The 27,511-nt window shown below is 44.0% G+C and overlaps 1 protein-coding gene across 4 annotated transcripts in view; it reads right to left on the bottom strand.

Annotated features, from left to right (window-relative positions):
* The window catches only part of unc5a (unc-5 netrin receptor A), a 131,087-nt gene that overhangs the window by 25,641 nt on the left and 77,935 nt on the right, over window positions 1-27,511 (bottom strand). For 2 of the 4 annotated variants that reach the window (XM_085790145.1, XM_085790144.1), the window contains exons 3-7: window positions 19,223-19,366; window positions 17,457-17,560; window positions 16,021-16,201; window positions 12,529-12,696; window positions 4,234-4,398 (exon numbers count right to left, since the gene is read on the bottom strand). In XM_085790145.1, coding sequence (XP_085646271.1) covers window positions 4,234-4,398; window positions 12,529-12,696; window positions 16,021-16,201; window positions 17,457-17,560; window positions 19,223-19,366 — 762 coding nt within the window. The remainder of the gene's footprint in view (window positions 1-4,233; window positions 4,399-12,528; window positions 12,697-16,020; window positions 16,202-17,456; window positions 17,561-19,222; window positions 19,367-27,511) is intronic. The other 2 variants (XM_085790147.1, XM_085790146.1) reach the window with 1 other exon arrangement.

Raw genomic sequence — 27,511 nt, 5'->3', positions numbered from 1 at the left:
AAAGCCACCTGACATACCCAAGTCTTTAAGAGAAATGCCAGAATCTATTTCATGGATGATTATCTCAGTACAATCTGATACCTTAAGTAGCGGGATTATATGCAGCCGAGCTCTGTGGCGGCCCTTCGTAATGTCGGCGATCTCTTGACATGTAATCAATTGTGAAAGACGGGCTGAAGATAAACACAAGATTGTCTGTTTTGTTCCTGACATTACATAGCATGCATGTACAGCACATACATGAGGAGTGTTGTTGCTGTCCTCCTCCTCCTCTCAACTTCTCCATTTACCTGCCTTTCTCTCTCTCTCTCTCTCTCTCTCAACCTGACTCCTCTCTCCTTGGGGAAGCATAGAGGTGCTTAAAAGTAAGCAGCCTGGCTAAACCTTACACCTTTCACAATGAGCTGCAAAAAAGGGGGAGAGACTACGGCTGAAACTCTCATTAAAGTTCCCAAATCCAATTGTCTTGGTGAGTCAAAGGCCAGACAAGCCTGTGATATTTGGGCTTCTAGCGCTGCAGTCTACTGAGGGATGTGTAGTCTGACTAAAGACTAAGCAACACCCGTCAGCAAGGAGACAGACCGACTGGGTTCTGCTGATTGGATAAACATAGCCTTAGATTGGCCAGTTGCTGTTTACTTTTTGAGGGCAGACCAAAGGCACCTCTCTAACCTCCGATGCAAAGATCCAGTATCTTGACTTCCTTTTCCTCTGCACACACCATTCTTGCACCCAGACAATAAAGTCAGTCAATCAGACATCTCTCTCTCTCTCTCTCTCTCCCTTCCTTCCTCCCTTCCTCCCTTCTACTCTCTCTCTACCTCTATTCTGTCTGTAATCTCTGGTGGCTTATCGCAGCATCACTGAGTGAAGTTTTATCTGACCCACCAGGTGTCACAGTGAAACGATCCCGATGCTCACTGCGGACCCTGACCAGCAACTGCTCTCTGCTCACCCTGGCCTCTCGCTCATTGATTTTCATGATGCCGGCCAATAATTGAAAGGACATCCATCACACTTTAATTGACATAGCTAATCAAGTTTTATAATTGGATGGGCTTTACTTTTAGTCTCCTCTCTCACGCACACTACCAATTTACCTCTCTTCCTCCCTCTGTCACCCATCACTCGTTCATTTCCACTTGATGTAATTGCCGGCTAAGAACTTTTGATTCTCTTTGTGTGTGACCTCTCTGCATGATTGACACACTGCCTGCGGATAATCTATGGATGTCAGAGTTGACCCCAGGCCAATCTCTGTTTGTTCCCCTCTCCCTGAGCCTTCAGTTCTGCTCCTCAGACTCGCTCCAGGGCTTGCTGGTTAGGGATCAGTTTTTCTGACTTGAGATGGTCCGGTGTGGACTTATAATTCATCTCCTCTGAGGCGATGTACCCGGCTGCCTGTTGAAGTTTGGACTCTTTGCTGCATTGGCAGTCAGCACATTGTCTGCACCTGATAGTACTCAACTCACTCTACCTGCTCCTTTCTCTCTCCTGCATTGATAAATAAAAGCTTTGCAGCCTCCTGCGCCACTTCCCCAGGCATTTATCAAGAGACCTGAGAATATATTTCATCCCATGGCCAGTCCCAGTCACTCGCCTGAAGATTAATAACAGCGGAGTTCTTAAGGTCAGGGAAATATGGCTACTAAAACTCTCAAAGTGAACGTGACCATTACTATCTCCACAATACAGTCGTCCCATCCCTCAGACGGCGCTGATGAAATATGGCCCAAAATAAATGTTCGGCCATTTTTCAGCAGCCCCTGACCCCACTCTGGCAAACAAACCCATGACGAAAACATCAGCCGCCTCGCCACTAAATTAGCCCCCAAATTCAAAAACAGATTAAGACAGATTAATAGTTTTATAGGCTTTGCACAATCATTTGCGACACCCCCCCAAAACACGATTCTGCTGCAAATGAAGTTCATTACCTTCATTACACACATTAAGCCAAATAATTGTTTTTATGTTGTCCTAATTTCCTGTGCCTGAGAACACTCGCACCATTATTTTCCCCCACTACCCGTTTTGTGCCCTCTAACACCTGTCTGCCATTTTGGCTCTGGCATGCTGCCAGCGTATTTATGATTTCCCTGCAAGATTTTGTGTTGCTTCATCTTGGGCTTTGCTTGTTTGCTTTATGAAAATGATCCTGCCTGGGTCAGATCTGTTGATTTTAGAGCTGTAACACAAAGCTCACTGCCGTACATTGATTCTCATTCATACAATACCCAAAACAATAACCTCATCTAATGTATGCCATTTCTGTCCTAATGAGGGAGATTAGAGATGTTTGTGAGGTTCTCAGACAGAGGACGTTTTGTAGCAGGGTAACTACGGCTTACTCTGCAGTTGCATTGTTCGATTACACTCCAAGCGTAGGGTGCCTTTTGTTTCATGGGGAAGTTTTCCATCTCAGCTAATGGCCTGCAGACGCAGTTGAAGTATGGGAGTTGCTGACAAGCCAAAACCATCTTGCTATTTTGCTTATTATAATACTTCACACAGCAATTGTCTATGGAAACACATCTGCTGGGAACAGATTGGGACAGGCATTCTTCAGAGGCCAGTGCTCCGCTCTGCGCTGTCAGTGTAAATACTGAGTGACTCTGTGTGTATGTGTGTGGTGTGTGGTTGTGTATGTGTGCATATGAGGAACAATGACTGGCATCTTTGTGTATATATCTTGCCTCTCTGGGGAGGAGCTGCTGACCTTTGATGATGGGCCGACCGAGCTCCCTGGTTCACTGCACCAGCCAAACTCAGCTATTGATGCGCACACACACACAAACACACACATAACGCGCTAACACATATGCACAATGCATCATTCGCATACAGTGGCTTGCAGCCCGCCGCATCAGTCTATCTGATCACATCAATCAGTGTAAAATACATAATTCAGTTTATTAATTCACTGGCCCATGTCAACTGAATCCCCATTAAAACTCAGTGTTTACCATGCAGCTCGGCCAAAGAGCGAACTATTTATAACATTTTCTCTATGAGACGCCACCCTGAGACTCATCATCTTTGGATGGGAAGCTGCAATAGCTTTCTGTCTTTGATATCTGTGGGGAACAACAGAGCTCTCCCTTCATGTCCATCTGGTCTGCAGCGGACCCTGCGGAGCCACTTTCCACTCAGCTGCCGGCTCGGGCTGTGCGAGCGTCGCGGTTTCTAATCCTGACGGTACGTACGTGCCCTATTAATGAAACATGGGGAGCTGCAACCACAGCACTGGCTGACTTACCTTTGTATGCAGACCAAATCAAAACAAATGCATGCTGAGAACAGCCCCAGCGCACATGCACATGGCCCATGGATCCATGTGCGTTTTCACGGCTGATTTGATCCGTGAAACTTTATCTGGCTGATTGTGTTTTTCGAGAGATGCTTTAATTCTTTTAGCTCTATTAATAGGTCAGAGAGCATCACAAAGCCGACACAGGTGAAAGGATTGCACATTATCTAAGCAGCGAGTGCCGTACCAGTGTTAATTAGAGCTGGCTGTCTAAAAAGGTCAGACGGGTGGGAACGAGGCAGAAGCGACCCACCTTCTGTTCCCTTGTCGGTACAAGTGTCGTGCGAGATGGACATCTTTCCTTTATGAACACGTTGTGAGATGCACTCAGCATCTATCACAGGAAGCTGACACCATAAAGAGACATAAAAGGTTTATTTGATCTGGTAAAAAGCGGAGGAGGACAGTCTTGCTCCTCTTGCCAAAGTGTAAACTGTAATCAAAAATGCGAAGGCAGTGAAGGGAGAAGCCTTTTTCTTTCTCTTCTTCTCTTCCTGCCTCGGTTCAGCGGCTAATTGACGCTAATCCTGTACACCTGTTTTGCATGTTTTGTTTATGATCTGCTTGTTGTGTCTGATGAAGGTTGCAAGGCTCAACCACCATGCTTTTTATCCATGAATACATTTTCTACCTTGGCCTTAAGAGTGTCACGCTTCTTTTTATTATTAGATCGGTCGTGTCTTTCCTGGCTACAGCTCTCAGAAGTTGTTTCAGCCACATATATATTGATTTGAGGAGGTTCCTTTGCACCTTGTCAGCTCTGTTATATAGGAAGCAAACATATAACTTAACAGCTTTCTACTGGTCCTGTTGCAAGAAAAAAAAAAAGTATGTCGGACACGGACAGTGCATCTTTTCTATCGCTCCACTGAGTAAAGCAGTGACAGTGCGGTTTACAGTATGTGGGTGGTAGGTGCACTCACTTTGTGGACACTGCTCGCTCGTACAGTTGAGAGACTGGAGGTCGGGCCCCTGGCACTCTTTGCCCCCGGTGCCAGGCGAGGGCTGGGTGCACTCCCTGCTCCTCCACATTGAACAGTCTGCGCCGCACGCCGACCACTTGCTCCACTCGCTCCAGCCTCCATCAACTGCAAAGACACATAATATAGAACCATGACTGAGCACAAACCCACACACATACAGGCTCATGCACACTCACATACTGTACAGTAGGGCCGCAAGAACTCAAACTGATTCACTCCAAACACTTTTCAAAGATCTTAAGTCAGAAACCATGGCGAACAGTTTCAATAAAACACGCTATAACTTCTTTGTACAAGCAGTTATACAAGACATACTGTACACATGCAGATTATACACAATAAGTTAAAACTTTACAATGTGAAGTTCAGGTGCAACGGTGGTGTTAAAGCAGTGGTGTATTTGCGTGTGAGATGAGAACAACTGGTGGAATACTCTGTTGCCATCCTGTGCAAATTCACTCACTCTAAAATGGAAACCTGTTTGGGAAAGCATTATAAAGACATGCAAATCCACTTGCACACACTCAAATCCAGCAGATGCACAGGGAAACCAAAGCGTGTAAAACTGCTGAGGAGAGCCATATTGTCTCTATTCTGCTCTCTTTGTTTATTTTCAACATGGAAATCAGATGCAACTAAGCTAAACCCCAGTGGTACAAGGGTGCTGTGGAAGGTGCTGTGGCCTGGTAGACCCAGCTGTCAACAAAATAAATCTGTACAGAGAGAAGAATTTGACCCTTGGGAAATTGGCCCTCTGGTCTTCTGTTTACCATGTAAGCACACAGAAATATCTCTATTTAAATATTCCCATAAAAAATGAGCATTTGTGAGAACAAACATATCTGCCTCCGTTTGATTTCTTGGTCAGAAAGAAGGAAAAAAAACAAGCCATTACTGTAGCAACACAAGCACTACCTGTAGTGTGTTTGAATGCAAGACACAATGTGGCGTTACTGTGAACAGAGATTAATGTATATTGCACCTGCGGCCTTAACATCACTTCAAACACACCATCAAGCACAGGCAAAATGAAACAAATGGAAATGGAGCAGTTATAGTTCTGAGCGTAAGAAATATCTGCAGCTTTACTACATGCAGAGGAGGAGGCCATTTTGCAAAGGTGGGGGTAATTTTGCACAGTGGCCAGGGGGGTGGTGAAAGATATTGAGAGTGACACAGCACTAGGCCTGGGGAAGGTTGCCATAGGGCTAAGGGGAAAAAGAGCAGTAATGAGCTCTCATGGGGGAAAAACGCCACTGTCTTGCTCTTTCTCTCCTTCCAAATGTAAGGGTGAACGGACACACACACACACACACAGGAGATGCACACCTCTATGACAGCAGCAACCGTCCTCCTCCTGACTGACCTAAGGGCAAGGAAACCTTAGTGCTCATTAATCCTAGCAATAAAGAGTGCAGGGGGCATGACCCCCAGAGAGGAGATCTGACCTGCTGCAGGTCTGAGGCTTTGGTTAATAAAACATAAGTTAGACTGTGACATGTAATTCAGGGTGAGATACCTACTGTATTATTGCATAACTGTGCAAGGTAATGATATCACTTAGTTTTTAGAGCGAGTCCCCAATTAGAAAACCAACTAAAAAGCTGCTGTGAGCATTTCAGACTGCAGGCACAGGTGTGTGAATTAGACCCTGCTCCCACACTAGTCTGCATGTTTGTCCATGTGTGTCCTAAAATGATTGCTAGAGAATGCGAGAGGGTTTTTGTGTCCGTGTGCATGTGTTTGTATGTGTGTGTCTGTGCTGTGATGCTGACACAGCTCGGGCCTTTTTGCAGTCAGATCCATTTGGCAGAGAGAGCAGAACCAATCAGATAATTGTCCTTGTTTGGCATTGAGTGGACCCATCCGTGGGCCAGTGGGCTGATTATCCAGGCTGGGAATGAGAATGATTGAATAGCGAATTACATCCTAATGAATATATTATGTCACCCCTCAGTTTATCCACAGCACTGTGAAATAAAGAGACGAGATCAACATCTGCCCTGATGAGGTGATGAAATTCAACATCTCTTTTCCACCACAAAGCAAGACTAATAGCCATGCAAATAACATTTTCAAACAAGGAGATTGGAGTGGAAACAGGGTGCTGCTCATGAGACACAAGCACAGCGACAACGAGGCTGAAAGAAAATCAAAGAAAAATGAAGATGCATAAACAGTCCTTGATGGCCTGTCTGACTCAAGACATATGTTGTAAGTATTTCAGAAACAGAGGAGGCTTTTCACAGGAGCAAGAGACCAAAGAAATGTTTGGACAGCATAAAAGGAAGTAGAGAGATGGCAAGTGGATTCAATAAACGCAGTGAAGCAAGAAAATTGACACTTCCCTTGATATCCTTTGTTTCAAATTTAAGGCTGAATCAGAAACAAACCTCATCCTTTGTACTTTTTCAGAATCCGCATAAGAAAATTGTTATCCACAGCCACAGTTTTCCTTATCAAATCCCCAGAGAGAGATTGTTAGTGCTGCTGCAAAAGGCACCATAGCTGATTTTCAATCTTACAGCACCGCAGGTTTTAGGTCAGGCAGGTCTCTGAGGAGGGACAGTAATACAATAGCCAAGTGGCAAGCCCCCATTTGGACATGTTGTCAAGGTGAGAAGCAAAAAGAAACCCGACCATTCTTCACAGGTCGGTAGGAGGGCCTGTTTGAGGCTCTGCTGTTCAAAATGACAATGGCTGCTGACAGACACAGTCTGAGATCATCGGACACCCATGGTTTCTGTGTCCTTGAGGGAAGCATGAGGAGGTGGACAAGTAGCCTACCACTGAGACTAGCAGGCTGCCCCTCTGCTCCCACTGTCCTGTCAACACACATGTGTGCAGAGTAACCACCTCTAATCCTGGTGTTCAAAGGCTGATTGGAAAAAAATAAATAAATAAAAAATCCACCGGCCCATAGAGGGGGTTGATGGCTTTGCCAAGGAACAGGGTGATGCAACAGAGATTAATCACCAAATATCAATTCAGACACACTTTATATGAACCTTTTTTCTTCTTCCTGGTTGTATGTAACTGATAAAGAACAGTCGACTCCCTTATGTTAACTAAACCACTAGAACAAGCAACATGAGACAGAATGAGAGATGAAGAGGGCGAGCCAAAACAAATGGCACCAAATGATTAAAAACAGCACTGATGCAAGGCTGTCACCAGATGGCCACCGTCTTTTCACAGTGAACTAATGTGTTTTTCTGTCACATTTATTAGCCATCGCCTTTATTTATTCCTTGGATAAAATATGTAGTCTCCAGAACAATCTCTGATAATTTCCAGAGACACACAAATGCTTACTTGCAAAGCAGAATCAGACATTTGCCTGAAGTGCAGACAGTAGACATATGGGTGCGTGCTTGCATGGGTACAACACATTAGAGGTAAGATCTTAAGCCCGAGCCCGAGCCCGAGCCCGACCCGACCCGAATTTCGGGTCGGGTTGGGTATAAAATGTCAATCATTACGTTCGGGTCGGGTCGGGCCGGGCTTCTCTCTCGCTGACTTTTTTTATTTATTTATTTTTTTTTTTTTATAATATATGTTTATAGAAATGTATAAACGATGTGTGGAGATACTAAACTGAGGAATACTTGTTATAAAATAAATAATTAGGGAAAAAAAAAAACAGAGAGGGCGCTGTAAGGTAATTGCTATTTAACTAAACAGGACAGGATGCTGAACTTCGTCAGATGGAGTTAGAACGGGCAGACAGAGAGAGGAGGGACAGGGAAGTGAGAAGCTGAAGTTAGACCACAGCTGTGACAGACAGGGTGACCGGGTGATGATCGGTAATGCAGCGCAGTCCGTGGTGGAAGATCAGCCCGACAAATACACACACACGTAGGCTACTATCAGACAATCAGCGATTGAGGACGATTATTTTTTTTCGTGCCGTTACAGTATAAAATAGCGAGCCTACACCAGCCACGTCCACTGTGCTCTGGCTCAGCTCAGCTGACCTGATCAACTGAACTTTTAAAGTGCAGGCCAGAGAGAGAACTAGTGAGGCTCCTCTGACAGCTGCAGGTGAGCCGCAGGTGAACTACACGTCAGCTGGCTGGAGAGCGCCGTCCTCTCCCTCTCTCCCTCTCTCTCTCTCCCTCTCTCTCTCTCTCTCTCTCTCTCTCTCTCTGCAGCACCGGCCTTGGAGGTGATGCGCGCTGTCTGTCTGTGTGTTTGTCGGTCTGATCTTCCACATGGACTCTGCTATAGGAACCAACATCAGGAACCAATGTCAATTTGATGTTTACAATCAAGCAATTATAGAGCAGCACAAATCTCAGCGGCATCGCAGGGTAATCGTGGTGGAGAGCAATCGTAGAACGACGTGCAATTAGTGAAGGTCTGAGACTGATCTGAGACGTAGGACTGAAGAGGGGCGCTCGTGCAGTTTGAGATGTGAACAGACGAAGAGTCTTGCAGTGTAAGGCCAAGATCTTAAGCCCAAGTCTGTCTATTATCCACCCCGTCATTGCTCTTCTTTGTCTCTCTGCGCGCTCTCTCTCTCTCTCTGCGCTCTCTCTCTCTCCCTCTCCCCGTCTCTCTCTCTGCGCTCTCTCTCTCTCTCTCTTAAAGTGCCGCGCTAGATTAAGGACGTAGGCTACTCTGAGTCCTCACAAATAAAATATGAAATTTCGGGTTTGGTTCGGGCTCGGGCCTGCAAATCAAGTTAATTGCTCGGGTTCGGGTCGGGTCGGGCTTTAATCCCGCGGGCCTGGGTCGGGTCGGGCTGGATTTTTTAGGCCCGATCTTACCTCTACAACACATACATGCACAAACACACACTTGGAAGTACATGTGCGCAAATACACCAGCCCCGAGTCTGTTTATTTTCCATCTAGCAGAATCCTCACGACTCCTCTGGCGAGCCTGAGGGATCAATGCAATATTTAAATCATTCACACAAAGTTAAAAATTAGAAATCTCTTCAGGTTGTTTGCTGTACCCCAACGCATCAGACAACAATTCAATTTGTTTGTGTGTGTGGCAGGTGTCACCGTGCCGCTTCCAAAGCTGCGGACTAACTATTTGCTGTTGGCCCGGTTTGAGTGTCTTTGTTGGAAATGTTGGCATGATTTGACATTTTGCCATGACTGTTGGCTCAGACCACAAGTCAGTACAGGGCAGAGTCAATGCACGGGTGAGGGATAGACTGCAGAATTATGTGGGTTAGTTCAGCAAGGGATGCAACAAGACGGAGACAAAGGGAAAGAAGAAGGCAGAGTGAGGAAGGAGAAATCGAGATTAAACTCTTGCATAGTTTGGCTACTTGCTGTCTCAAACGTTGATCTGCACCACTCTGAGCCTCAGGCTTTAGCCTCAGCCTCCTCCTCCTCCTCCTCCTCCTCCACAGCTCTGTGTATCTCTCCCAACATGGAGCCCATCTGATCTGCCACACAGGCCTCCGCCAACTCTCATTAAACACTTTGGAGACTTAGACAAAAATACAGACGAGCCTCTCTAGCTTCACACTTTGCTGATGTGAGGTGGGAGCTAACATTTATATACAAGAGTCATCGTGAGCAGACATGTGGAGAGCTCTGTTACTGAGCAGGCCGGTGTAGATGGTGTCAGTCCGTGGAAGCTCCTATCAAGTATGTGCATAAAAAACATGCCTCTGTGACTGCAGCTAAGCACTGCTCTGAAGGAATCATGCTACTTTTTAAATTTGGAACGATACATGGCCATCGGCACTTCGACAATAAATATATATAGACTTAGCTGGGTGATGCAGAGAGAAATTATAGCCTTTGCATGTTGTTGGCTCCAAATTTAAACTGATTTGATTCCAGCAAATATTCATTCAGTTGACAGCATCTTTTTCTTTCCCCCAAAGGAGGAGTACAGCAAATCCATCAGTGTGTTTTAGACAAAACAGAAACAGACTGCAACTGCAAATTACACAGAATAAGCAGCAAAAACTATTTCATTAAATATTTTCCTGTAACCCATTTCAGAGATCTAATGCTGTAAGTTAAATACACCAGAGAGCTAATAATCAACAAAGAATCTTATTCTAGATAATTAATAAACTCTTGAAACAAGACCAGCATTAAATCATGCAATTTTTTACAACGCAGCTCAAAAACAAAGGCACAGTAGAGGAAAAAAAAAAAGCCTCTCAAGGCTGACTTTAAAAAAAAAAGAAGAACGCTACTTCTGAATCCAAATGTCAGCCATGTGTCTAAATAAATAACATGATGTCGATCTGCTGCATTACAGCCCCCCATGTAATTCATTCCTCTCAAGTCTGTTTCTTCTGAAATGAGCTAAAATCACCATCTATTGTGCATCCATTGGATTTGACCTGTGAAGGCTATGAGCACAGAGATAATTAAAGTTATTATCTGGTATGTAAGGATGCATTGTGCGAGCTGGTCTCATCTGTTCCCCCTCGCTGACCGCGTGTGACTATTATATGAGTGCTTCTACTCAGGCTGATGATTCATACATGTATTAATCATGTATTTGATGAATCAAAGTGAGGATTCAGACGTATTTAGGGGTTGTCGTTGCTGGGCTGTGTGCGTGCTGGGTGACAAATGATAGGAGGAGTCAGTTCATCTTCGGGGACTTCAGAGGCATGTCTGTGAGTACACAGCAGGGCCGCAGTGCCACTTGTGATTGGAAACAACAGCCCATCATCCCCAGGCTCTGGCGTGGCGGACTTTGGCCTTGAGGGGAACCCTCTGTGGGTGTCGACAGCTGGGGCTGTCTGTGTCACTGATGTTCTGTCTCAGACAGGTAACGAGTGAGAGAAGGAGGCTCAGGCTCCCCTCTGTTGCCAAACAACAGGGGCGATGGAGGTGTGAGCAGGGTCATGCTGCTGTGGCATCTCTAATCAAGAGAAAAAAAAAGGAGAGCTCTCGCTCTCCTAAAGTCTCCGTCAACTGTGTTCACACAGCACAATGAAATTTCTGTCACTGCACCCTAAGGGTTGAAATTACACACTTTCTCCTTGCAGGGCAAAAGAAAGATAGGGTGGGGTTCGGTCTAACAATAGCAGCTTGGACTGACATTAATCTCTTTAAGCTCATGGAGGTCAGTTTCCTGCTTTGCTATGGGGGAATATCAAGCATCCCTGGACACCCCTCTAATTCCATTACTCGTTGCTCCAGCGCTAATAATTCCAAATCCATCCAGATAGCGTCCTGTATTTCTGTGTTTCCTTTGTCTTCCTCCTCCCGCTGTATTCCAGCGGGCCATGTTACTTACACACACACTTGACATCTAGTGATGTCTTTACATGGGATATGTGTAACACAACACCGTGATTCACTGAGGAAGATAACCTTTGTTTTAGACAGGGAGAAGCTGCCACTGCCAGGGGTGTTCGATTTCCCTCTCTGCTATTTACCGAGCGTGGGAGCTTTCTCATGCGGTCAGCACGGCTGCAGCGGCCCAGCTATATGTCCACAGACAGATCTGCTGGCAGCCAACAGCCAGCTCTTGTACACACTCAGGCTTCCTCCGCCTCTTTCTCAGTTTTCCTCTTCTCTCTCTCACTCTGAGCTTTGTTGCTGCCTTCCTTACACTGTATCTGGTTCCATCTGTTTCTATCCCTGCTTCCACCTTACACCTCCCTCTTCCTATCCTGCTCTCTCTCTGTCGCTATCTCTCCCTCTGTCAGGGGGCTAATGTGCGACTGCAAATGAAGCAGCTTGACTTGCATCTCAGGCTACTGGCGATCGATACGTGTTGCTCAGTATCAGGCAGGACACTCTGCCTCTCTGACGCTCTCACAAGGGAGAACAGGCAGGCAAATGAAACGCCCTCGACTCCTCACAAGCAAACATGGCACCCAGACAGCCATAATTCACCTCTTTTATTGCCCATATTTACTACATAGCTTGAGCAGCAAACAATAACAAATGTACTGGCTGGTCAGACACAATACCACGGCTAGGACCATGTCTCTTAAAGCAGACAGGTCTTTCAAATAAAAGCAGGGTCTGCGTACAGCGCGGTGTGATAATAATAAATCACTCTCAGGATGAAGCCTTACTGTGAAGACTAATAGGCTCTGACATTGCTGTGTAAGCGGACTAATTGCAGGAAAGAACAGAAGCACTGACATCTAAGAAAGACCTGGAGGTGCTGGTACAAAAGGGCAGCCAACATAAAGATGAATTGATGTCTTCTAGATGCAAAAAAATGCAAAAAGGAAGCCACAGGAAGCCAAGCGCCACAGGACAAACAGGGTTGCCTGGGAGTTACCTGGACAGGTGGCCACGCAGGCACTTTTCTGGACGTTCTGCCCCTCACAGGATGTGCCTCCATTCAGTGGCGTGGGGTTGGTGCAGCTCCGACTCCTCTTCTGCCAGCCACGCCCACACACAGCACTGCAGGACGACCAGGTGGTCCACGTGGACCAGCCGCCGTTGACTGTCAGACCAGCACCGGAGTGGGGAGTGGGGGAGGGTGGGGTGGAAGGGTGTGAGGGAGGGAGGGTGGTTGGAGGGAGGGATGGATGGATGAAGGGACAGAGCAGCCAGGATTACCCGACATGCACTAAGGAAAAGAGGAGTGTTACGCTAGAATAATTGTGCTCGCTGTTACACTCTTTGGTCCAGCACTGCAAGGTAAACTAATGGAAGACCGAGAGCAGTGGATGGCTGCTTCCTGTGTCTACGTTGGAATTACAGCCAACTTGCAGTGGAAACAAAATGGCTTCAACAAGGAGCAGAAAATAACATGACAGCTTGCCATCTCTGACTTCAGACGCAGTCGCTGCAAAAGTAACGAGTGGACATTTGAAATAGCCCACCAAATTTCACCAAGATAATGGCGGGCCATTATCCAAAAGTCTCATAATACAGTCAGAATATAATAGCTGTAAAAGAATGCCATTTAAATTCCAGTGCTAACAGTCAAAAACGCTCCTAATAAATGCCAACACGTCACTAAGAAAAGAAAAAAAATATATAATGGTATATTCCAGTATTTCAGATTGTGTCCTTCACATAACCAACACTGATTTTTCACCATTACATGACATTCTTCAAACTCAAGTATTCTTTCAATTGCAGAGATCCATACTGTATAATTTATTCCTCTTTTATGTCTGAGACTGAAAGTTCAAGCAGTTCAAAAAGTCTGCAGGCTGAATTCCTATTATTTGCTGTACCTGAGACCGTGTTCTGAACCTTAACTATCTATTGGCACATAATTGGAGGTGTATTGCTCGATCATGGCAGGTGATTACATCAAATCGCGCTGATTTAATTCTCAGCGGCTCCTTCCTGTATGTACTGTGTTTGACTCAGCTTACCAGATAGCAAGATTCCTGATTTATTGACTTTAACAGCACTGTCGTTTCTTCTCTGTACATACTCCCCTCCTAATTTCCCCCTAACTCTCTCCTGTGCTTGTCGTGGCTGAATCATTTCCTTGCCCTCTCTATGCGATTGATTGCTCGCCACGGCGGGGTAAATTGCCAGGCAGCTCGGCCTCTGATTACTTCTTAGCACAGAGTGCAGTCACACCAGCTAGGCCTTGTTAAAATGCATCTCTGGCCCCCTGTTGAACCCCTTTTGAAAAGTAGCAATTATTATGACTTGCTAGAGTTAGCTACATCTGCTAACATGCTGGACTGTGAAGATTTCAGCAAACTGATTTTTCCCCCTTTCTTCAGCTTTCAGGAGATTAAAATAAAAAATGGTAAGTCTTCTTTTGAATATGACCTCTCCTGTTATGATTAACCTTAAGTGCACAAGTTTTACAGCTATCATTTTGTCGAGCACATAAAAAGAATCACAATGCAAGCACTACAGCAATTTGTTCAGAATTTTTGGGCGCCAGAGTGAAAATGGATGTTTGACAAAACAAAAAGGGGCCAGACAATAGGAGTGTGAATGTTCTTGCCTCCACAGTCATTCCAACTCTAGATTTAGAAATCTTTTCAAAAACATGTTAATCAATTATAATCAACACTAAGAATAATTGTGCTCCTGTATTTATTATGCTGGAGGCTTGGGGACGCGTATGATAATGTGTGTCTTTGACTGCATGCTCCAAATTAACACAATTCATTTGAAACAATTCACCGCAAAAGTGCACGTGCCTCAATTTTCAACTACAGCCATACACTGCTATTTCAACATTTGGACCACCTTCTGGGTTTGCACAGTTTGCTTAACTACAAAATTACACTAAAAGAAAATGACTTTCAGGTTTTTGTTGAAGATCTGAAACGCAATGATCTCTTTTACTGTCTGTTAAATTTTTATTGTTGAGTATTTGTACCGAGAACAAACTGAATAAACAAATCAAATCAACACAAAAGTGAATGCATGCTGTAGATCCACAGTGTGCAATATAGAAGACTTCTTCTATAAAATATCTAAGGTTCAACCACATATTTTTTGGATACAGGGGAGGGGGGACCAGGAAAATGCTTTGTTTTCAGCCAATCTAAAAGCTCTCCATACAAGACCCTCACGTTCAACACGTTCATATTTTCTGAATCTGAATTCATCTTACACCCTGAACTCCACTGAGAGCTTTTGTTGGCTGAAAAGGCAGAGTAACTGCAATCTTAAGTGGTAATTAATATTCAAGTACCTACAACCTCAACATGAGAACTGCATAAGATATTGAATTTTGATCAAATAATTCCCACACTGACAAGCTGATTCCACAAGAGACGTAAATACTCACAGTGCATACCCTGTTTCTCATGTATTTCCAATGACTTAACGTGACAAAAATAACCAGTTCAATTTGGTATGATAGATTTGTATATATAATAAACACCTAAAACAAACACCTTTCAATAATTCGTTACAAAATCATTTTTATAGCGGGACAAATTGTGTATAAGCTGAGGAGGTGTGCAGATGTCTACATAGTGCAGTAGATTTGTGGCATATGGTGCGTTTTCTCCACTGACATGATAAACAAGAAATGCTGTTCTGACTTTACAGCACATCGTAATATCGTCTTTTTCTGGCAGCCTTAACAGAAACAGACCATGTGTCAGACACTGTGCCAGATTATAAATTTCTTACATGCACAAAGTTGCTTTCAAGATGCACTCCCATGTGATTTCCATCTCCTGATTGCATGTTGCTGTGAATTAAAACAGGCTCTAATGTATGCAAAACTTTAGTAGTGCCAGTGCCCAAGGAACCCTCTGTGATAGGAAATATGCTGTTCCTCTGCATTTTAACAAAGGTCAGTCTGCTTATCAAGCCAAGTCATTATTTACAGTTTGCTGCTAATTCAATTTTTTCCTCTCACATTGGATCCACTACAGAGGAGGAGGAGGATGGCAGACCTGAGATTGGAGGCTGCCAGCTTCGGCAGAACGGCTGCCAGTAACATTTAAGTCGTGCTTACTAATGTGCGGATACGCTACTATCTCTTTATGTCGTTTTTTTAATGATTATGTAATACACTGGTTGACAGTTAGAGATCCGTTATGCAGGTTGTCACCATATGTCACATATATGTAACACTGCATATTATTATTACTACAGCTGTACTGCAGGATCTGTATATTACAGCTTCCCTCCCAGGTATCTCCCATGCGAGAGAACATGCAGAGGTTAATGTGGAAATGTGGGAAAACAGAAGCAACATGCAAACAAAACAGGATTCATTTGAGCCAATTGAACGTTTGCATATTTTGAAGACTTTAGTCCAGACCTCTCATTAGCCTCTGCGTACACAGAGCTTTGACAGCTGCAGGAAGAAGTGATCACCTACCATAGACTAGGACCGTAGCAGAGTTGCTTTTGCGGCGAGCGACGATGTTTTTGGCCACACACGTGTAGTTGCCCGTGTCCGCCAGGCGGGCTTTTTTGATGATGAGATTATGGTCAGCGGTGATGAAAAAATTGGGGTCGCTCGCTGGGTCGATCACATCTTCATTTCTCTGCCACTCCACCTGAAAATATGTTTCAGTGGTCAAAACTTTGCTGCATCTCAACAGAAACCGTTCCCCCCTTCCCGTGCAGCTCTTCAGTGACCAGACATGCTGCAGATGAGAGAGTTTTATATGAAAAAAAGCAGTGCATGTACTTCTTTTTTTGATGCAATCAAACATACAAAAAGAGGAGCAAATGTAGCTTGGTATGATACGGATACTGAGATGGAATCAGTTAATTTATACACAGTCCTGAGTCTAATATTCACTCTATTTGTGTGGAGGAAATGTAGCTTTTATTTTCGAGCAGCTGCAGATCGCTGTGGCTTTGGTGGTCTGTGAGCGTAACCCATCATGCTTTGTGTAGTTTCTGTGCCCTCTTGCCGAAGCCAAAACTGATGTTATTCCTCTTTTTGGTGTACTCTCAGATTGGCTTGCTTGTTTTCTTGCTCTCACTTGACCTGGTGTCGTCTCGAGAGTAGCTACGGTACGGCTGTATTGTTGCTACTGCCAGTTGCGATGCCGCATATAATTGGGCTTTCTTTCTCTTGTGTGATATCCCTGTTTTCTGCCACGGTGACTTCTGCTCTGATGTTCTTTTCTGCTGAACTGCGGCCCGCACCGTCCTTCCCCGTTTCTCTCTGTAAACTGTCCCTGCAGCTGTGATTGGCTAGTCTGCTGCTCCTGGTTGCTGGACTGTTTGAGTGGCTGGCCTAACCACCTTGTGTTGTTATTAGAGCAGTTAGCGCCTATCTGGGACTGGGATGATGCTGCAGATGAGGTGAAACAGCTGGCCCCAGTCTGGTCCTCTAAACACAGACACACACCACACAGAGATGTAGAGAGAGAGAGAGTGAGAGAGACTTGAGCAGAACAAGAGTGTATGAGAGATATAGTACATGGTGAGATGGCAAAGAGGCAGAAAAGGATAGGAAGAGAGTGAGGCAAATAGACCCATTAATTATGGATAGGCCTTTAGAGATGCCAAACGGGGAGTGAAGCCTCCAAGCCTATCCTGAGTGATGTGACGAGACGATGTGATATACGGCTTCTCAGAGATGTAAGAGAGATAATAAATCAATAACAGGGAATAATTAGAGGTGTAATTTATCCGTACAGGGTTGTCTGTTCCCCCGGTGGAGCAGCAGGGAGAGCAAGGAGGAAGCAGAGGAGCTGATCCTGAACCGCTTCTTGCTCTTTGTCCTTTTGGTGAGGAAAGGGTAAATGCATGGCGCTAGATGTATGCCTATAAATATCTGCTGTATCCGTGTCTCACCTCAGCTTGTGGCACTCCCTCAGGGGGGTGGCAGTGCAGTAACACCTCCTGGTCCAATGCCACCTCCTTACCCTGCGGCTCATCCTCAAAGTTCTTTCTCAGGTCTGGTGGAAGAAACACAACCAATTAGAGTATTTGTAAGAGCTTGTGAGGCTTGAGTGAGATACTTCTATCCACGAAACTTGGCTTGGTGATGTTTCTAAATTTTCCACTCTCGAAACGTTCACCCACGGCCTCGCTGAGCATGTCGCACTCCAGTTGGCCTCTAAGCCACATGGGGATCGGTGGCACCAACCATGTTGCTTATTACAGGCTGCCTGGCTGGTTCAGAGATGCTTGTCTGCTGCCAGAGGGGCCCGGCATCAAGCAAAAGCAATTGCATTACCCCTCTCTCCTCCCCTCCCACCCATTCTCCTCTCTCCAGCATCCGCCAGCCTCCAGCTTCCATCTGTATGAGAGCTTGGAGCAGCCGCATGAAAATAAAGCCCCGAGGCGCCTGGACAAGAGCTCCTGCAAGCCTGGCTGCCTGCATGGGGCTTCACATTGCGTCTCATTGAATACTCTTACTGTGGTACCAAGTTCTGCAATATATTTGTCCATAAGCCCTGGCTGGGAATTACACAGGTAATACTGGCAATGCTTATTTCTTGTGGGGGAAATAAATGTAGGTCTGTTTGTATCTGATGAGTTAGACAGACTGCCCACAGCTGCCAGGTGGCGCAAATTTGATGTGTTCACCTCGGGTTTTGGACTCAGGGCGAAGCAATGTGTTATTAATTTGCAAAGGGGGCTGAGGGTGTGGCTGTGAGCCACCGGTGAATTCCTTTAAACAGATGTTGAGCCTGTCCTGACCAATCATAGGGAAAGAAACATTAAGACAAGCAGAGAGTTTCACGACATTCAATTTAATTAAAGTCGACACAATGGAACTGGAGGAGACTAAGGTATAACAATCCTGGAAGGCTCTAATTTATGCGACTGTGTACGTGCACACGTGAATATGGTGAATGTGAACCGGTGTATTGTTATTGAAGCCTGTGTGTGTGTGTGTGTGTGTGTGTGTGTGTGTGTGTGTGTCCTTATCTTACATCTAACTGACTTTGTTGAGCCCTCAAACAAGCTTGGATAATGAATTTGTGTTTTCAAAACATCTGGTGGATCAGAGACAGCGCTGTGTGTTCAGCTCTGTCTGGAATAATGCATATTTATGTGAAAATTAATAGACAGAATGCTTTAAAATACTCAAATGTAAAATGGCTTCTTCTAATAAAGCTTTCGAGGCTGCAGCAAGGGATGTGTCTGTGTTCCCCCAGACAGATTTATGATTGCTGCACAGCAATAAATTTCAAATCTGTTTTTATTCCAGTTACTTTCATAGGGATCATTGCTGATATACTGTATCCAGTGAAAAATATGCTCATGAATACTCAAATTTAGTGTTCAGACTGCCATCAAGCAGACACAGTGCTCTCTGTTACTCCCAGCCAGCGCCTGATATTTTTTTTTATTATAAGTAGAATCACAGGGAGAAGATTTAACTGAATTGTAATCACAGTAATACACAGTGGTGCATCAGATCATAATGGCCTCTGGGCTAATTGTTAAATGAAACCTACAGTAGTCCTTCCCCAACCACCCAGTGAAGTGAAAAAAAAAATCCTCCTGTTAATATCCTCTTACTTCATACTGACATGTAATATGTAAGCACCTAGTTAGGCTGTGTTTGCCTTTGTAATGACACAGTGCTCATTTTGAAGTGCACTCACAAGCGATCTTGATGTACGCCTTCTGGCTCTTCTGGGTTCCGGTGGTGCTCCAGGCGACACACTGACACCAGTACTGGTCGAAACCGAAGGTCGTCTCCACCTGCTGTCTGGTAATGTCAATTGTCACCTGCATGACTGGCAGCGCTGCAAAAAAAGGTAAACACAGGAAGAAGTGAGTGCAGGTTTATCCCCGCCAGCTCATTTGACAGCAGCAAAGAATGAAATGACCGTAAATATTTCTCAACGGAAAGAAAACAAACGAGCTCGACTGAATCCTTTGCTGGATTTTGTACCTTGAACTAAACCAGCAAAGTAATTTAAAAAAGCCAGGCAGAATAAACAGGCAGAGAACCATAATCATATATAAACAGGGTGCTTGTTAACTGAGGAAAATGAGAAGAGAGCCTCACAGCTATCCTTGGTATAATTTGGAGGGCGTTAAAAAAGCAACAGTTGGGAAGGAACAAGGAAGCACTACACAAACCCACTCCAAACAAAAATACTCAGTGCAACCTGTTTTCCTATTATTATTATCCAGGAGGGGTAAGACGTTTACAATCCATGGAGCATTTCAACAACATTGTTGATATAAGTGATGCTGCCGTAACACAGGGCAAAAAATAGCTGTATGGCTTTTCACGAAGAAAACAAACACAACCCTTCTCACACAACAATACAGTGTTGTCAGAGTCTTGTCTTCTTGATATTTGAGAAGCAATCTTTCATTTCATTTTCCTTTGACCTTTCATGTGGGGCCTGTTATCCAGAGGTATTTTTATATATTGAGCCATGACCTTGGTCCCTTCCATGTGTCCTAGTTTCTTTTCACTGATGATGATGATGAGTTTGCCATGTTTTCCTTCCAGCTTTCTCTCTCCTCCTCTCTCCGTCTAATCTTTTCTCTCTGGGGCCTTTTTGGAGACAGGGGTGTTGAACCTTTCATATGAACAGAGCTTTTTACAGTCACAGAGGACACATCCCCAAGACTGACGGAGCAGTATATACAGTGCTGTATATTTAAGTCTCAATGGAGAGCCACTCTTCAACTGCAATTTACATAAAAGCACTTTGTGAGACTCTTACACTCCCCTCACACACTTGATCTGTCTGCAATGATCATTTCCAGTCCCAGACCGAAGCTGACTGAAGCTTGACTAAGTGGCACCTATCAGGCCATCAAACCTATACGCAATTACATAAAGCACTTGTGCTGGTACAGAGTATTCATCAAATGAAAAAATGGTGGATTTTTTTTTTTTCATAAACAATTTGAGGCAAACTGTGTATGGATTTGCAGAGGCCTGTGTGAGCACAAGCTGGCCCAGCGGTGACATGAGCTGTCGGGGAGGAAAGCAAAGTGGCTTCATCGCCAGCAGCCATACGGTGATAAGTAGCTTGGAGGGCCAGTGGCGGACAGACCCCCTCACACACACACACACACACACACACACACACACACACACACACACACACACACACACACACACACACACACACACACACACACACACACACACACACACACACACACACACACACACACACACACACACACCCCTCCCGCTTGTATTAGTGTCTAAATGCGGTAGATTTCACTACTATGTGGTCAAGGTAAATGTGAGTACATGTTCAGTGAATCCAGCCCTGAAGCGCCACTCTGAGCAGCATCAACAACACCCTGTGCTACGAGATTTCACCCACGTGCTCTCCTACATGCTTCACTCAGCTCATTCAAAAAGAGGAGGAAGTCATTTTGTAACATTTACATTAGCTTTGTTAATTCTGACAAAATGCACAACAAGAGGTTTGAGTCATTTTGAAATACAAGGTTGGATCTTTTGAGGAATGCACCTTCATTTAGTCTTTTTCTTCCTCTCAAGTCCTGCTCTTTTATCAGCGTGCGGCTACAGAGAGCTGTAGCACAGGCTGAGAGAGTGCCTAAAAGCTAAAACAAATGGCTAAAGTAACAAAATGGGCACTACAGAGGATGCACAAATGGAGAAGAAGAAACCCTCCGTCCCTCAAATCAGCAGCATGGCAACATTTGGCTCCCCCCCCACAAAATATACAAAATATAAGTTGTAAAAAAAAAAGAAAAAAATATGTAGCCTGCTTTATACAACAGTAACAACACCCAAATTCCCTACCTCCACAACCCACAGCACAGACAGAGTTACAGTCGCAGTTTTCTCATGGTAACATTTTGTACAATCTGAATAAAAAGTCAGGCACAGCATCGACAGATAATGAAGTTAAGTCTAAGGCAGCAGGAGAGTAGGAGTTTTCCTTGGTTAAATATACACTTTTATTGACAGAGCATGCAGCAGTGTGCAGTTTATATCTTGTACAGTAGGCAGGGTTCTGGGAGAGGGAATTGTTATATTTGCTTTTTTGTTGGTGTATCTGTGCATGTTTGTTATTATGTTTCTCATTAATAAGATCTTTTCTAAAAAAAGGAAATATGTTCTATGTATAACAATTCTAACAATAATACTACAGTTGCGCTGTTGTGGAGGAAAAAACAGAGAAATAAATGTCAGTCTCTGCAGCATGCCCTCAAACCTGAAAGTTAAAAGAAATTAAATCCTGAGAAATCCTTAAAGGCTTGGATGTAAAGAGCAATGACATAACATATGCAAAATCATTTGGAAAACATTTTTGAATATACATTTCAAATCCAGCAATAAGCCATGCTCAGTGTAGTCTGCCTGCGTGGCTCTACTTACAGTAGAGATCCATGTGATTAATGCAAACCTTCCTCCTTCTTTGAGCTAGAGGGTAAAGGGAATAAAGATCAGTATGGAGATGCAAAGCATGAACAATAGCAACCTGAGGTGAGAAATCCTAAGAAGAGCAATTTGAAGCTCTGCTTGCCAGGGTAATTGCATTCTGTTTCCTTATCTCTTCCTGTCTCCATAATTACCTGCTTTCTGTGTCTGACACCTTCCAGTAACACTGCTGTGAGTCACTCTGTCCAATTTCACTCCAATTAATAAGTAGGACAAAATAATCTCATCACTTTGTGAAAAAAAATAGGTCTGTAATTTTATAGCAGTTAATAATAATTGGACAGGCTTCTATTTGCTGTTGTTTTCCAAAGTCAATTGTAATGGCTGTAAGTAAAGCAAAACTTTATGCGCATCACTCAAGGATGACTGATACAAGTACACTATTGATTCATAGAAAGCGTTCTCTCTCTGGAAATGGGGCGCTGACACACTTATGACTCAATTATATTAATATCGATTTCTAATAGTGTGCTCAACTGCCTCCGAGATGTTAGGAGCTAAAAAGAAATTTACACTTCCTCTCCTACAAGATACTGAGCGTGCACTTAACATTCCTGTTAAAGGATAATTAAAACATGACACGATTCCCTCAGCCTTCGGTTTGATCTGCAGCCCATTTATAAATGAGTTCATATCCCAAACCTCAGTGAAATTACTGTGAAAATTTTAAAAGGACAATTATGCCATTGACACTGCATGAATCCTGGGCTCGCAGCTGGAACCCTGGTGGGTTTATTTTCATTGGAGTACAATGGGGGAATTTTCACAGCTGTACTTCCCGTAAAATATTTGGAAAGTACACATCTCATCTCAGAGCATTGTGTCATTGCATGGAGATGATGAGAGACTAACAGACAGACAAAAGTGAGCATACTTGCACACACACCTGGGTCTGCAACTGGAGTTTGGGGAACATGCATCACTGTGCCTGTACTTGTGTAAATATTTCCTTACAAATAAAATGGCCACTGCAATATTTGCACTGGGTATTAAAAAGAAAGTGTGTGTGCACACGCACGTTCTACCTTAATATTCAAGCGTCCTGAAGCCTTGAACCTTTATCCATCAAATGTTAATTCATCCTTGAGTCCAGTCCAGAGGTTTGTGCCAAATTTGAAGTAATTCACATTTGAGGGTAGTGTTCACCAGAGAGAGACAGGTGTACACATGGATCCACAATCCAAAAACATCATGGGCATGGAGGCGTTAAAAAAAACAACCCTGCTGACTATTTCATAATAAACTTAAGTTTTGGCCAAAAGCGCAGGTGTGACTCTCAGATTGGATGAGCCACACTCACCAATTCCAACTGATGGAAACACAGATTTATCCAGGTATTGCAATAGTTGTTTGGTTTTAGTGGTGGGGTGGCTGGATGCCCTAAATGCCTTTAAACTATTAAAATGTAATAAAAGTGAAGTATTCTGCTGTTTTCAAGTAATATGAACCATGTAACCTGTTGCATGTGCTTATTTACATTCTTAATCAATTTTGCTCCCTGTAGCATAATGCCATAAAAAGCTCCCTGCATGGCTTGGAAGTTGAGTCAAACTGGGTCATCTGCTCTGCCACAGATCTGTCAAGTCATTTTGGTCCTTCATGTCTAGTTTCATTGATACAGAGATGATACTCGGTGATATACTGTAGGACTAAATAAGTGTTACACTTCCTCCTACTCCTTTTCAGGCTTTTTTGTTATTAGATAATATGTTGTCTGCGAGCTTGTCTGTTCATGTTGTCTTTTGTCACATCACAATTTTATATGTATGTATGTATGTATGTATGTATGTATGTATGTATGTATGTATGTATGTATGTATGTATGTATGTATGTATGTGTGTATATATATATATATATATATATATATATAAATAAAAGCTCCAAATAAATTGTGAAATGAAATGAAAACATACAACATAGTATTTCCATGAGGGTGCTCTCCTTTACTGTCTCCTATTTGATTGATGGGCAAATTAAGCACAGGTTTAGAAGAATATTAACAGCAATAAAAAACAGATTAGATTGTTTTTTAACCTAAGATACATGTGTGAGAGGTGACAGTTAAGTTACAGCCGTTTTCAGGTTTTTTTTCCAGTCTGCAGATGGTTCAAACATCTCCATCAATTAGATATGGCCACTCTTTTGTTGCCTGAGAGATGAAACCCAGGACACAGGAAGAAAAACAACCCAAAACTACAAAATACTAAATGCTGGATGTAAGTGGACAATGTTTAAAGAGATTTTAGTGAGTAAACAAACTGAAACTGAAAGGGGGAACAAACATGATTTAGAAAAGTGAGTTGATCAAGAATCTGTGCAGAGCTGGCAGTGCATACAGAGCCTGAATCTAAGAAGGAGCATCTCAAAAAAGACTCCTGGACCCGCACTGAGAAACACAAAAGCATGCACACTGTTGTGCCTCAAGACTTCCTGAGTTTTAACAAAACGAAATGGAAGGAATCAAAAAGACTGGAAGAGATGCAGAGTGGCTGAGATCATGAATTAACTGACCTTACCATTGTATGATGGAGCTCGCTGCAAAGTCTCCAGGCAATGGAGCACAATACCAGCTATTACTGGATTCACTGGCACAAGCACACACACAAAAGGACCCACCAACATTTACTGTACTGTGTTTTATTCTAATCTGAGGCAAAACTAGATTATTTACAAGCCCTCCACTCAAACAGTGACACTTAACAATGGGAAAGAAGTCACACTGTGACAAAAGACAGAGTACAGACGTCTCTCTCTGCGTGAGCGTGTGTTTGAGGAGGGGTGGGGGTGGGGGTGGGGGTGGTGGGTTGTGCGCTGGATGAATCTTCTTCTGAGCCATCAGGGGCTCAACACACACAGGGTAAACAACATTGGACTCAATCCCGGGTGAGTCGATATTGGGCTTGTCTGAGTGCGGGACTTTATTTTTCTCTCCCTCGCTCTTGTTTTCGCAGGCTGTGACCTCAATTCCATAGGGGTCATTTGCTTATCAAAGGCAAGGGCTGGAACTTGCAGGTCTTGACTGTGTGTTCATTGTGACCAAGGAAATTCAATTAGGCGGCATCCCCACTGTGTGTGTGGCTGGGATTCATCAGTGGATATAGGAGGATTAGGGTTGGGTGACTCTACATCAGGGAAATGCACCATTTCAAGGGAGAGAGTTCACAATGGTTGAGGGGAGACATCACAGATGAACGCTTTTAAGAATGCTCAGTCTGCACATCTTGGCAACCAGTCAAAAGCAGGCTCTAAGTGTTTCATTTCCTCCTGTGGTTCTTCTTTGTGCTGGGTGGCATCAGTGTCATCATCAGCACCATTGGTGTCCAGAGAGCCTCTTTTCAAGAGGCCAACAATGCTCTCCTTCCTCAGACCAATTATTTCACCTCTCCTACATGAAAGACATCCTGACACCAAGCCAGTCTGTCAAAAAACAACTTTCCAAACTGAATAGTTTCCTGAATTCAGTCGGAGAACAGGTACACATCAACCTGTCCATGTGTAAATAATCCTATATTAACCTCAGGTCACAAAACCAAGGGCATAACTGCTTTATCATCAAGTCTTCAGACTTCAATTACCATGTAAAGCAGTGTGGTGATGGGTGGCCCACTCTACCTGATGTGGAGATCTAAGAATGGCAGGTGGAGTCATAAGAGTCTGTCTTCTAACAAGGATATGGTGGCCTTCTGAGTGAAGCATGGCTCTATTAAACAGCAAAAGAGACGGGAGGAGTGGAGGGAGTGGGGGAGGCGAAAAAAGAAGAAGCCTTGAGTTCACAGCAGCTGGGCCTCCCATTCAGGGATGTTGGTGAGGTTGGGACTCAAGTCAGTGGGACAGTGTTCTGGGTCAAGGCTCTGCCTCTGGTTATGACCAGCTTTTCAAGAGCTTCTTTTGATTGAGCTGTCTATTTTCCACAATGAATGCACGCTGCAAGGCCCCCGCTGATGCTCTGAATGTCGTTACAGATTATTCATGGCTGACAAACAGGCGAGCAGGTAGCTCTCCAATCAATCCGGCTAGGTTCAGTCCAATGCCACTCCAAGGAGACTGAGGTGGAGTCCCGACAAACAGTAGGAGTGAGAAGAGTAAACGGTGCAGGACAGACGAGATGCTAATGAAAGTCATAGGGCAACATATCGTTTTTTGAAATTCAGCTTTTTGTACGAAACGAAGTACAGGGTCCCTCAACAGGGGGGGGGGTTGAGATTCTGAGCAAAACTCAGCAGTAATAAGAAATAATGACGTACACATGCCCCAGGAGAGTGAGATCTTCACTCGGGAAGGGGTTTTGCTGCCATATTTGTCAGCGAAACAACACCTTGCTAAGTGCACACAGGATCTCACAACAATGCGCTGTGTGCAGTGTACATAAATGGCACTCAAATTGTGTTTTTAGTTGCACAGGTGTTCACAGGTTTGGAACGTGATAATGAATTGATGCACAAAACTTCAGAATAGCTTATCCGTGTCACTGAGCACAGAATATCACATGTCAGAAAATCACATTTCCATTTATGCCTCACATTTATATCAGTTTACAAGGCACCGTACAAAAGCCACGAGTGACTGCATCAAATAGATATTAATTTAAAGCAATGGATTTTTCTATTTACACCGTCCCACCATAATTAGTTTGCCTAACCTTTTCTTAATAGCACACACACACACACTCACAGACACACAAACACAAACGCACGCACACACAGTTGGTGCTGTGATTTACCACTGTGCCCTTATCAAAGTGCCCTCGTTGTAATTACTCTCCATCCAATATCCTGACCCTGGTGATTGGCAAGAGCAGAATGTTCTAGATGCCACAGCGTTCATGCTGGGGAGTGACTGGGACCTGCTCCTTTATCTCCCGCACACACCTTGTCCTACCTCGAATGAGAACACATCAGAGGTGAAGGCCTTGAGCACTTTGCTTCTGCTTCCATTACATTCTGCAGAGTGGGAGGATCTGATAGAACGTTAGCCACATGAAAGCCGTGATAATTTGCTCGGCTAACATGTTTCTCTCTCCCTTGTCTGACACGGCCTTGGGCGCTGAAGTAAATAAGGAAAGCTGCTTCAGGTAAGTCAGCCTGGCTCCCATCTGGTTGCCGAGTGCTCCCCGCCATACAAATTGCATTACGGTTTTCCCTTCCCTCCCCAGGATCGGTGGGTCCCTCTTGGGCCTTTGGCCAGCAGTGTTGTCTGAGTTAGAAGGCAGAGGTTTTTAATAATCCAATGAAGGTGCGTGGGCAAATGTAAATATTCAGCACAACAACAAACAGCATTCAGTAAACAGCCTGGGGGAACACTTGGGCTACGACAGTCTTTCTACAGAGCTCAACCCAATTTTTTCACCTTTTGAAATACTTCAACATGCTAAAATTCATATTTGTTCTTATAGTAACAGAGTTCTTCTGGATAATGACTCAAATGGTAAAAAAACTTTTTTTTGACTGAAAATATGCACCAATTATCCCAGTTAAATACAGTGAAAATCACTTATAGTCA

This window comes from Trachurus japonicus, chromosome 10, assembly GCF_045865225.1.
Source record: "Trachurus japonicus isolate A0001 chromosome 10, Traja_1.0".
NCBI classification, from domain to species: Eukaryota; Metazoa; Chordata; class Actinopteri; order Carangiformes; family Carangidae; genus Trachurus; species Trachurus japonicus.
This window is presented reverse-complemented; position numbering and strand designations above follow the sequence as displayed.